General features: G+C 43.6%; 1 protein-coding gene across 3 annotated transcripts in view; it reads left to right on the top strand.

Moving 5' to 3' along the window:
• The window catches only part of OXSR1 (oxidative stress responsive kinase 1), a 94208-nt gene extending 83011 nt beyond the window's left edge, over window positions 1-11197 (top strand). The window contains exons 12-19 of one of the 3 annotated variants that reach the window (XM_074157007.1): window positions 779-814; window positions 2449-2595; window positions 4021-4047; window positions 5114-5154; window positions 6097-6149; window positions 6554-6622; window positions 7500-7564; window positions 8457-8531. In XM_074157007.1, the coding sequence (XP_074013108.1) occupies window positions 779-814; window positions 2449-2595; window positions 4021-4047; window positions 5114-5154; window positions 6097-6149; window positions 6554-6622; window positions 7500-7564; window positions 8457-8531 (513 nt within the window). Of the gene's footprint in view, window positions 1-778; window positions 815-2448; window positions 2605-4020; window positions 4048-5080; window positions 5155-6096; window positions 6150-6553; window positions 6623-7499; window positions 7565-8456 lie in introns of all 3 variants that reach the window. The other 2 variants (XM_074157005.1, XM_074157006.1) reach the window with 2 other exon arrangements.
• Window positions 11198-12000: the final 803 nt, after the last annotated feature.

Here is a 12000-nt window from a genome sequence, read left to right as displayed (position 1 = left end):
GAACCCGTTCGAAGTCAAATCGCAGGGATTTCCAGGAATACTTGGCAATTCCTTCCTGCTCACGTGAAACAGCTAATGCACGTTATCTTTGGTTTACTGATAAGCAAAGACTGGTCTAATTTCTTTGATTGCACTTTCCCCTCCATTCCACCGAGCCTTTTGTTTCGCTGCTGAACTTGTGTACAGCTGTCAGTGTTCTGCTTAGCGTAATGCAGAGTCCAAGGGCCAGGAGAGCAGGTGAGAGGTTTCTTTCTATAAAGCAGCACAAGTAAGGCTGGTTTTTAGCCCCCTCTCCCCTCTCAAGGTTTTGTATGGTTTAAACAAGTTGGTTTGCAAACTAGTTCCCTGAGTATATGAAGGGGATTTGTTTCCTAGCGGAATCACTCGAGGCAGGTTTGTGTGGCTTATCTTTTTTCTGCAAGACTTGGGTAGCTTAAAATGGATTTTGCCATCTTGGTGCACAAGTAATTTGACCCAGTCTGAGCGATCTTTGAGAGTACTGGATTTTGGTAACGGTTAACAATGTTGGCAGCTTAGGGTATTGTATGCCACTGTGTAAATAGCAGCAGCAGGTTCTGAAACATCACTGTATGTTTCTGGGTGGTCGATTTAGTTGCCAACAAATTGTGTGATGTCCCTTTTATTATGCATCTTAATACACATATGTAACTTGAAAGCAATTATATATTTCATATGTTTGGTATAGTTCTGACAAATCCTTCTAGTCAAAAAGTTCCACTTTTGTTTAGGCAATAACAGCTTTGTCTCTGTTTTTCAGTCTCCCAGAGTGAAAGAACCTGTACAGAATTCCGAGGTAAGTTATAATTGCAAATGGCTCCCTGAAATGATGAGTTTCTGCCAGTTGTTTCAAGCACCATGTTCTTATTAACCTTTGAAAACAGTATTGTGTAAAGTAGAAGGTAGTACCTAGCTGGGCTCTACTTGAGAACATCCCTATAAAAGAAATCATTGGGTGTAAAATGCCAAGAGGTCTTCCTGGGGTAAGTTTGGTTTCAACTCTACTTGCTACGGCAAAAGATAATGAATTGGTCACAAGAATAATCTAAACAGACAATGGTGTTCCGATTTCCTCTTTAAAAGAAAAAAAAATAACAAAAGACAACTTTAAAATGTCTGCTTTGCATTGTCTAATTCACTGGTTTGGAACCTGTGCTCGGAACTGTGAAATAAATCTGTAGTAGTATTTGATAGCAAACAAAACTTCAGTTGATATTTCTAATCTGCCTTCAGTTCTGTCCTGTGTTTCTTACACTAGGAATGTTAGTATATCCTTCTTATCTTTCAGTGATAGGAACTGCTTATCTTCCAGCGACTGCGCTGTGTCACTCTTTTCCCTCCCTGTGTCGAAAGATAAACAGAACCGTTTTCTAGAAATTATTCTTGGGTTAGGCCATCCTGCTCTTCCTTTATCTGTTTCGAAGGATTGATTATAAAGGGAGATCTTAAGACAGACTACATTTCTGGCACTGTAATTTGACATAAACTCCAAATTCAAAGAAAAAGCTGAAAACCAGAATCCCTTTGGGATGAATTTCCTCATTGTGATACATCCCTTAATATATTTGGAGGTCTGCTGCCCAGGTGATTTATTTTTTCCTACAACTTAGCAGAAAAAGTTGGAGGGCACACTGAAGAAGTGCCATCAAGCTTGTAGTTCCTTGGCCACGGTGCCAAAATCAGTTTCTCTGTTCTGAATAACCCAAGAGGTAAAAAAGGTTAAACTTTCATTTAGCTCTTTTCCCCCAGTCTCCGATTAATTGCATATGGTTATTTTTTAATTTTTTTTTTTTGCAAGGGGCTAACTTTAGTAAGTCTTATCCTAAACAGACTTGTCTTGTATATTTTGAAGAACTTAAACTCTGAATTCACTTTCCTGTTGAATATCCCCATTGCTCTGACCCTGACCTTTGTTTTACGATGGGATAAGTTGTCGATAGTTTTCTTAGTGCTTCGCTAGGCTGGGTTCTCTGAAAGGAACTGAAGTCAAAGCAGAGTTGCTCTGCTATAAATGCCTGGCTGCTTGAAAATATAAGTAGGACTCAAATTCTGAGAAGGGGGGAAACTAAAGGATAGGGTGCTGTCGTCCAAACTGGGATATGATCTGTGTGCATCCAGCCTCGCTAGCTGCAGAGTGCAATTTTTGTCCAAGATCCACAGTCATTCTGCTACCTTTGTTTCTTACCCATCTTTATGGGTGAGTAAAACTTGCAAATCTCAGGGCAGAAGGGGACCCTGGACATAAGGAAACATTGAACCCCTTGAACGCCAACTTGGGATCAATGTTACTGTCCTGAAGGCCTGGGAGTGCCCTTGGCATTGAGCTTCCCTAAGTGATTTATGCAGCAAACAAGCCCTTTTTGGAAAGCTGGGGTTTGAATCAGAACTCTTGAGTTCCTTTACTCATTAAACCGCCTTTTTTTCTTGCAGCTCTTCCCATCAGCTGAGCCTCCAGGTCCTTCACTCAATGCTCCAGCACAGGCACCTACTCAACTACCTCAGGCTGCAGGACAAGTACCTGCACAACCTCAAACTGCTGTACCTCCACCTAGTCAGGCTCCTCCAGCAGCCCCAGCAGCAGCCCAGGTAAGATCAGAAACCCTTCCTACCAGCTTTCAGCTTTGCAGATGTACTAAAATAATCTGAAACCATGGAAGTTGCTTGTCTGGAGTTGATTTAGTGCTGTGGCTTATGCAGAATTCCAGGTGACTTGCAAAAGGGAGACCGTCAATGTGGGTGCGGCAGTTTTTCATTCTTATTCTGTGGGCGAGCAGTGACTTTTTATGCCACTTAGGGAGCGGACTCTGGCTTGAGGCAAAGTTAAAGGTAAGAAAAAAGGAGAGTCTCGTTCAAGTGGAAGCTGCTTTTTCCTGGTATTTAAGGTGTAGCACAAACAGGCTCTCATTATGTGTCTCAGTATCACTGGCATCTATGGGCTGAAAGCGGAGAGAAAAGTCTGAGGAAGAAAGTAGAACGTGCAAGTTCTCCAGACTTCAGAAGAGGGAGGCCTAGGTTAAAACTGTCCTTGTAGCAGTCAAAAATTGTGGAGAAGCTCCATCTTCAGGAAGCTCTGAACCTTGGGGTGCTTTCAAACACTTCAATTTTCAAGCAGAGAAGGGAGAACGGACCTTTGAGGGGAAGTACAGGGAACATGAAAGCTTGACAAGTTTCTGTTTAATTCCTAGCTACATCACCTCAAAGTGTAGGATACAGGTCAGATAGACAGGCCTAGAAAAGTCGGGAAAGAGCTCTGACTTCGGTTAAAAAGAGAAGAATGGCCAACCCAAATCGTTCCTGAGCCACTTGGAACATGTTTTTTGATTTGCTGGAGTAAAGCACTGCAGAGTTTGCCGGACTCCTGAATGATGGCACCTCTTGTGGGGAGAAGCTGTTGCTATTGGAGGGGGCCAAGCTGCCATCGCCCTTCAGCAGACCCAAAGGGAAGAGACTTGGCAGCGTTGGTCAGAAAAATGACCCTTAGACTTAATCCTTCCTAGAAATGTTTAATTATTTTTATTTTAAATAACGTAGAAAGATATATATATCTATATATATCTCACTTCCCTGCAGTCAGCTCATGTTCCTCTTTACAGAACTGTTAAAGACAGTGCATTAATCATTAACCAAAAATAGTGAGTTGGGGTCTGACATATTCTTGGCTACACTAAAAGTAGCTTCAATACTTAAATCACACCCCTTCAAATCTCTTGAAAAAGGGCCAGTGTTTAATCCTGAATTTTATGCAGCAGTTGAAACAGCAGCAGCAGCGAGGGCCGAGACTCTCAGTTCGGTAAAATGAAATAGCAGTGTTGGTCTCGGGGAAAGTGGTTTGATTTGCACCAGCAGAATATCTTGCTTCCTGCCACTAGCGCCCGATAGCTTCTTTGTTGGTGGCTTGTCCTAAGGTGAACTTCATACCTTTGTGTCAGTGAATTCTTTATAGCTTTTTTATCAATATGTTCTTCTTTATAGCTCTCTGTATCACTGAGTTATTCTTTATAGCTCTCCTCTGGTTCTTGGAGCTCCTCGGTTACTGTTTTGCAGACCTGTAGGCTTCTCTGTGAGCCCGGGTTTGTTTGCACTGACCTGGTGAAGCTTTCAGCTTCAACAGAAACGAGATTGTGATGGGAAGCCCTGAGCTGCGTTGCTGGTGCAAGAGCACCAACTGATAGAATAAAATACTAGTCTTAAACAAAAGATTATTTTTTTTCCCTCTTGTGAAAAAGCAAGTGATTTAGATGAAAAAATTTGATCAAGACTTCTAGGCTTAAATTATCAGCCTAGTGTTAGGTCTGTCTTGTTACTGCAGATTTAAAATCCCTGCCTCAACACGTGCAGTACAAATGACTTGGGCAATGGAAGAGTGATTGACCTTTCTCTGTTTTGTTTGGGGTTTGTTTGGTGGAGATTTAATAACAATTAGCCCATTACTGGAAGTGTCCATTTTTACTGCACTTGTGATACCTCCTGGATTTTTCCTACTTGGAAATCTGCTGCTGACCAATATAAAATGCTTTGATTACACATTCCAATAATTACTCAGAAGTAATTTAGAAGTGCAAATAGGCAACTATAAAATTGCTGCTAGATATTCTTAAAGCCTTTGATTTCACAAAAAAGTAACTGAGAGTGTATGCTAATCTCCCAATTAAATTATTTCCTAGGTATATCAGGTTTTTGAATGAGATGTTTGGGGCAGGAGGTTAAAACACAGCAGGTCTCGAAGCTGTCATGAATGCCATAAAACCTAAAGTTTTGATGCAAAGCAAGCAGTCCTTTTTACATTTAGCACTTCTTCTGAAGTCTCCTGCCATTTAGGCATTTCTCAAAGTTGAGTAGCTTTTACTCTTTTCAAGACAATTGCAGAGAGAACACCTGGGTTACTATTTAAGCGTGAAGTTCTCCTGTTTTATTAGTCTGTCTTCTGTTTCACTGTAGTGTCATGACTCCAATGGTGAGTTAAACTTTTATTTGTGTTCATAGTTGATCAAGGTTATCTCTAGGTTTAAAACCAGAGAAAGGAACTGTTAATCTGCTTTAAAATGATGTAATCTTATTGCAGGCCCCACCTGTCCCTGCTGCAGCTCCGGTACAGGAAGATACGAAAGTCCCCATCAGCCTTGTACTAAGGTTAAGGTAAGGACACAAAACTGACCTGTTCTGTCACAACGAGTCTTTGTAGAGAGGGGGACTGGAAGGCTTCTGTAGTGCATCTTGCCCTTTTAATTAAAAGGGTGGTGATAATATGTTGTTTGTCATCTTGGTTTTCATCCACTCTTCCAAAACTGGGACCCAGAAAAACAGTTTATATCATCCACTTCTTCATCTTGGCAAGAACTGGAGATTGATAGAGGTTTTGATATTTGCATAAATATTCCTAAACTCTTAATGAGGTGGGAAGGAAGAAATAGCTGGGTTCCCTAAAGGGGATCAGGGATCCAGGGGTTCTGGCCTTGTGCTGGACCACCTTTCTATCTGGGCACAACTTCAGCCAGTTCTGAAAGGGAAGAGCTTTTCCCCAATTCAAGGCATGGATTCTGGTCTGTGTCCCTAGAAGTAGGCAGAAGGAGGATGGTAAGCATGTTCTACAGCCATCACACATATTGATGTTTCTCATTTAAGGAACCTGCCCCTTATCTCTGTAGGCATCTTGGTTGTTGATAGGGATTGGACTGGGACTTCTGAGTGTCACCTCCCAGCCATTCCGGGACAGTTGCATAGCGTGTGTGCCTCTGCAGTCAGCGAGTGCTTTCATCCTCCGAAAGATGTGCTCCAAGGATGTATGTGCTGACAGATACGGGTTGCTGAGACAGTGGAACAACATGGCCTTATACCAGAGGGGTGACACTCAGTTATCCTGGACTTTGGCCCACTCGGGCTCTGTCAGGTTGAGGGACAGACTGTGCCGAGAGCCCTCCTTCCAGATGCACAACCAAGTGATTAGTTTTTGCCCTTTGAGGGGGAAGGGTGTAGTGTCAGAACTTCACAGACTGATTGTTCAATGACAGTGCTTTCTTTTGGGGACTGATCAGTGCGATGAAATGATCTCTTCTATATAAAATTCCCTTTTTTCCACAGGAATTCAAAAAAAGAGCTCAACGACATTCGATTTGAATTTACCCCAGGGAGAGGTGAGCTGGTGGGGGTGGAGGTGGTTTTGGTGAAAGGGAAGTTCTGTGTTCATTTGCAGTTGTTTGTGTGTGGAAACCGAGTATGTGTGTGTGTGTCCACAAAGCCTTCCTCAAGGGCTTGCCTTGTGGTTGGGCTTGGAGCACTGCTGTTGAGAAGACCCTTCTTGTAAAACTCTTCGTAGATATGACCAAAGGGCAGGCCTTTGATGAATTCCAACTCGGAGTTTGACAGCTTTGCTCAGAGCCGTCTGACTGCACCTGGTGTGCACCCTAATATCCATCTCCTGTAAACAACACTCTTGCTGCTTGGTTTGCACAAGCTCCTTTAGGTTTCGATGTGATGCCTTCATCATTTGGACAATTTCTATTATGGGATGACTGGCTCTTGGGTTTCTCCCCAACAGATACTGCTGACGGTGTGTCTCAAGAGCTCATTTCAGCAGGTCTTGTCGATGGCAGAGATCTGGTAATAGGTAATTATGAATTATTTACTCTGTTTTAACCATTTCAGTAATTTTTTGCTTGTTTAAAATGACCTGATGAGTGGAGACTAGGAGAGTTTGCTGTGGCCTGGGTTCTTTACCCCAGTAGCCCTACAAAACTGCTGTTGATTCTGGTGACAGTTCTGTGCCAGTACATTTAGGCAACCCCCAGTATGCCGGAATATCATCTAGTTGGAAACATTATGAAGCAAATGTTCCTTGTAATGCAAAACGAAGGCTAATCGATGCATCAGCTAAATCATTATCCTCTGACGTATACGCATTGCTGAATTGCTGCTCAAGCCTGTACTGCTCACAGGTCCTGTGCAAGAGAGGTCTGGGACTTGAATCAGCCGGGCTTTTTTTGTTTTAAGGGAGGGAAGTGTGAATTGCACACGCACTGGGGCAGCAGCACGTGTTGTACGGGTACGAACAGCTTCCTCTAGCAACAGTTTGCTAAATAAATGCTTTCTGTGCAGCAGGTGAGACATCTAAAACGCCAGCGCTGCCTATATATTTTGACCACAGCAAGCAAAACTGTTCCTTATACACAGGAACACCTGGAAAGGCTGCTAGTGCAAAATTAACTGGATTTCCAGGTGCAGTTGGGCAGTTTATTACTACGAATCCCACCACATCCGGGAAAAAATAACTACCTCTGAAAAAGAAGCATAGTAACAAATGGCAGCATTTTTGCAGTTTATTTGATTTAAGTACATTGAGTCTAATTGAGACCTAAACTTTTTTATCATTTAAAAACAGTTCTGAGTTTGCTGAGTAATAGAAATAGGCCTAATGAGATTGGAATGTTTTTCTCTAGCCGGTCCTAATATTTGCCCATTTTCTTTGTGTGTGTGTGTGATTTCAGTTGCAGCTAATTTGCAGAAAATTGTGGAAGAGCCCCAAGCAAACAGATCCGTCACTTTCAAACTGGTATTTATTCCTGTTCCCTAATTGAACAAGTTGTCACTTGCCGTGCATATAGAAGCCTGGGGTGTCTGCTCTAGGCATCTAAAGTATGCACTCTAAATCCTCCCTTTTCCCCCCAAAGATTCCTAATGATTGTCTAACAGTAGGCAACGCAGGCTCCCTGCTTGCGTCCTCTGAGCAGCACCTGGGTTAGATAAGTGTGAGATGATGCACTAATACAAACATTCCCTCATCCTGGCTAATAAGCTAATATCAAAACGTTACAAAAGGGTATTTTCTGGGCTTGGAATGTACGCTTGCCCAGAAAGGGCAGAAATACTTCAGGGCAGGTAAGCGGGCTAAGAAATGCCACGGCCTCCTTTCTTGGAGGAGGAGAGTGGGGAGGGTCCAAATATGTTGTCACTGAGGAGGAAATGAAGGAAAAAAAAAAAAAAAGAGTGGGGGGCAAAAAAAGAGAACCAAAACTAAGTCTTGGAGAGGAGAACTGACAGCAGATGAATCCTTCGGAGGTAGTTATAGTGGCAAAGCAAAGGCGTAATCAGTTTATTGATAGCCAAGTAGTAAGTGCCATTATTTTTGATTCTTTCTGTAGGGAGTTTTCACTTGGTTTGCCCCAGTTAGTGCACGTGGCCCCAGTCAGAGCAGGCATTGGCAAAACTTCAGTCCCAGCCCTTCCTAGCTTCAAAAAAAAAAAAAAAAAAAAAAAGGCAAAAATAATGATAAACCCCCCCTCAATTTTAACTGCGGGTAGTGTGAGCTGCTGAATACAGTCCAAAGGTGTCCTGTGGCTGCTCCCTCCCCAGCCGTATCTGATACACCTTGTTGTGAGACGTAGCACAGTCTCTATCGGAGAGCGTGTGTGTTGCTATTGGGATCTCTCTTCCTTGTGTTTCAGGCATCTGGTGTCGAAGGCTCAGATATTCCAGATGATGGCAAACTTATAGGATTTGCACAGCTCAGTATCAGCTAAACAATGGTCCCAGGAGACGTTTCCCAACCGAGAACCCACATGTGCATATTCGTAACGCTTCTGTTAGCCTAAATAAAAAAACCACTACTGCCAAAGAATTGAACTACAGCCCCTTCCTAGAAGCTTTAACATTTTTCCTTAATAGGATCACAAACCTTCCTGAAATTACCGATGGCGTTTACACCTTTTGTAAACAACTCTCATGTTTTTGTATCTGTCATCTCAAACATGCAGATCCAACACATCATTGTCTGCATGTTCATTTTATTATTGCCTTACTTTAAAGAAAAATACTACTGAGTACGAAGCAGGGGTTCCACTGCTCTGATGATCTTGCCTAAATGTTTGCTTACATGTGGTTTCATTTTTTTTTTTCACTTGCTATTTTTGCACAAGTTTTAATACTGAACAGATCTCTTTTTTTTTTTTTTTTTTTTGTTCTTTACCTGCTTCTCCTCCTATCTGAAACACCAATGTACATGTTGTTTGGGTCACCTGGAGTGCTGAGAAATCTGCTTCTCTTCAGCTGTGTGTTTTTTAAAAATTGCTGGTTTGAATGCTTGCACCCGAGAAAGCAAGCCAAGTCTTAACCCGCGGGAGGGAGAGCTGCCTTCCCTTGTGTTTGTGTTTTTGAGAAGTTCCTTGACTTTGAGGTGTTAGAAGTCAGCTTCCCTTTGTAAACTGCCTTAATTTTATTTTATTTTTTTTTTTTAACCATTTTGGTTCTCTCCACATGAGTGCCAGGCCTGGCATGAGGGCTGAACCTTTTAATTTACGTTAAGCAGTCCTTCTTCAAAAAGTCTTTTCGTTCTGCATCTTAGACGTAGTCTGTTCTTGAAGCAGAGCAATGAGGCATTGCTGTCTGGAAAACTGGTCTTTCAAATGATCGACAAAATACTTGTGCTCAGAGGGAGAGACCTGTGTCACTCTGCGTCTGGAAAAGACGCACGTCAAACTGTTCCCAAAACCTGGTCCGTTCTGCCTGGCTGCGCGAGTCCCCCCGCCCCGACGTGTTTCCCAGTCCTTTGCAAACTGGTACCCGTGGAACCACCCCTGTCGTGTTTTACAGCAATAACCAATTGCCGGTAGAGTGGTAGTACTGGGCAAGCGAGCACCGGGCTGTGTCCCTCCTGCACTAACCGCTTGGGTCGTCGGCCTTCTCCTCGGTCCGAGCCTCGACGTTTGATCAGGATGTCACTGAAACCCCGTCACACACGTATTTAGCTTTTCTTTCTATGTGGTGTTGGATTTGAGTTTCTACATGAATAATATAAATTATACTCTTGAGTTTGATAAGAGACACTTGTAATGCAATATGTGAATAATAAATGGTGTTGATTTTTTTTTTTTCTGTTGTTTCCTACTGTTTCACAGTTGGCCTTTGTAACTGCTATTGGCTCTGGAGTGTTTTCTACACAGAAATTGTAAGCCTGTAATTTAACACACAGATGGAAACGTGTTTGGTTTCCATCAGCCACAAACAATGCAGAAACAGAGTGTTAAAGCGGAATGACTGGGTTCAATTATGACTTTTTTCTTTTTTTTTTTTTTTTTTTTTAATTTCCAAGTCTTCAGATGAACAATCTGTATTTATATATTGTTCTCTATGAGCAGCTGTGGAAGCTTCCTGAATTGTGCATGTTCTTTTTATACTGCCCTTGTTGCTTTTTAGCCTCTAGGTGGATATTGGGAATGTCCCCATGGGCTTTTTGCAGCCCCATGGCCAGTGAGGATGAAGTGGAGGGAGAGAAGGAAGGGTTTGGGAGCGAGAGCACCCCAGGGTGCTGAGCACATGCTCTCAAAAGCCCAGGAAGCGGGTGCCTGCGACCAGGGAGTTGGTGGTGGCTGGGTTTGGCCACGTAGGTTTGGCCACATACTTGTGGCACCTCTGGCTCTTTCTCCTGTTGTCTGACACGAAGCACTCCCTGTGGCTTCCCCCATTGAGCTTCTTGGCTCGGGAAGAGCAGGCTGGCATCTGGATTTTCCTGTCACCCTGTGGTGGGATAGGGATATATCGGAAACCCTTAGGATAGGGAGACAAGGTAGTCGTGGTACAGTATTATTTTCCCTCCTGCCCACATGCCGTGGGGACCCCCTTGTTCATTTCTGTACTGGTGCTGAGAGAGGTAGGGCTCGAAACTGCTCAAATGGAACAATGCAACATCTCTATTTATTATTTCCCACCTTCCCAAAGCCGGGACTTAAAGAGCTTGTGAGCTCACACTAACCCAAGGCTCCTCAGTTCTTAAATGGAGAAAATAAGTAAAGAAGAAACTGATAATTTTTTTTGTTCTGTAGATCCCCAGATGTTTTGGGTAGGGATCCAAAATACTTCCTTGGGCTATTACAGTTCTAGACAACTGTCTTCTCTGATGTTGTTCCAGTAAGTGCCAATGCTGTTCATAATTGTTTTCCAGTGTCATTAAGAATTTGGTTTTTGTGCAAATTTCTGATCTGAACCTGGAAGCAGGTGGTAATTTTAAGTTTGTTCCTACTTTTAAGGACAATGCTCTGTTAATGAAAACGGATCCTCTTCACAACTTTGGTGTATTGTAGATTATAATGAAAGATGTAAAATATTCAGGCTTTTTTTCCTTTTTTGGACTTTGTATTTTACTGCATGTCTCTAATTTTTAATCAATAAAGAACAAATTGTCCATTGCCACATTTTTGGTGTGTGCTTTACGTGTCATTGGGTTGGACGGTGCATCTTGGTGAGGGGGTTTGTCCGAGCGGTGTCTGCAACCCCTGGGACGTTTCTGTTTGGGGTGATGGGAGGTTTGACACCCCCTGGGAAGACTCGGTGAGGAAGGGGTGGGGATGCTCTGCAGGAGTTGTGTTTGGAAATGGAGCAGGAGTGTACCCTGGGGGCCGGTTTCCAGTGGAAGGGTTTGCCCCAGGCTCTGCATGCCCTGTGGAGCTGGGGATGAGCTTCCCCTCTCCAGGGGCACCTCAGGCTGACGGAGGCTGGTACTAAAGTGGGATGATTTATACCCCGAGAAGCATTTGGAGCATGAACTGCACTCCTTGCTTTCCACCCCCCACAGTAGTTCTTCCCAAATGTGAAGCTTCAGGGGAGACCTGATCCCGAGGTGCCTCTGAGGTGTCTCTCCCTTGTCTTTGTAGTGGAGCCAGGACTTCAAGGAAGTGCACCGATGGTGAGAGGCAGAGCCCAGGCATGTCCCCATCTCTCGTCATCCTGACGCCTCTTGGCTCTACCTGTGCTGTTCCTCTCCGTAAGCACCAGTATCCCCCGCTGCAGCCTGCTCGTGTGCCAGCGGTTGTGGTTTGGGCTGCGAGAGCAAGGAGGTGCCTGAAGTGAAAGGTCTTGTTCCAAGTGTGCAGGTGACAAGACTGTTGCCAGACTGTCACTGAACGCTCCTGTGACCTGGCACTGGGCCACCACCATGGCCGCGGCAGTAGGTTTGTCACGGTGGATGCTGGAGTTAGATGCCTGTTGGCTTGAACG

The sequence above is a fragment of the Numenius arquata genome, chromosome 12 (assembly GCF_964106895.1).
Source record: "Numenius arquata chromosome 12, bNumArq3.hap1.1, whole genome shotgun sequence".
Taxonomy (NCBI): Eukaryota; Metazoa; Chordata; class Aves; order Charadriiformes; family Scolopacidae; genus Numenius; species Numenius arquata.
This window is presented reverse-complemented; position numbering and strand designations above follow the sequence as displayed.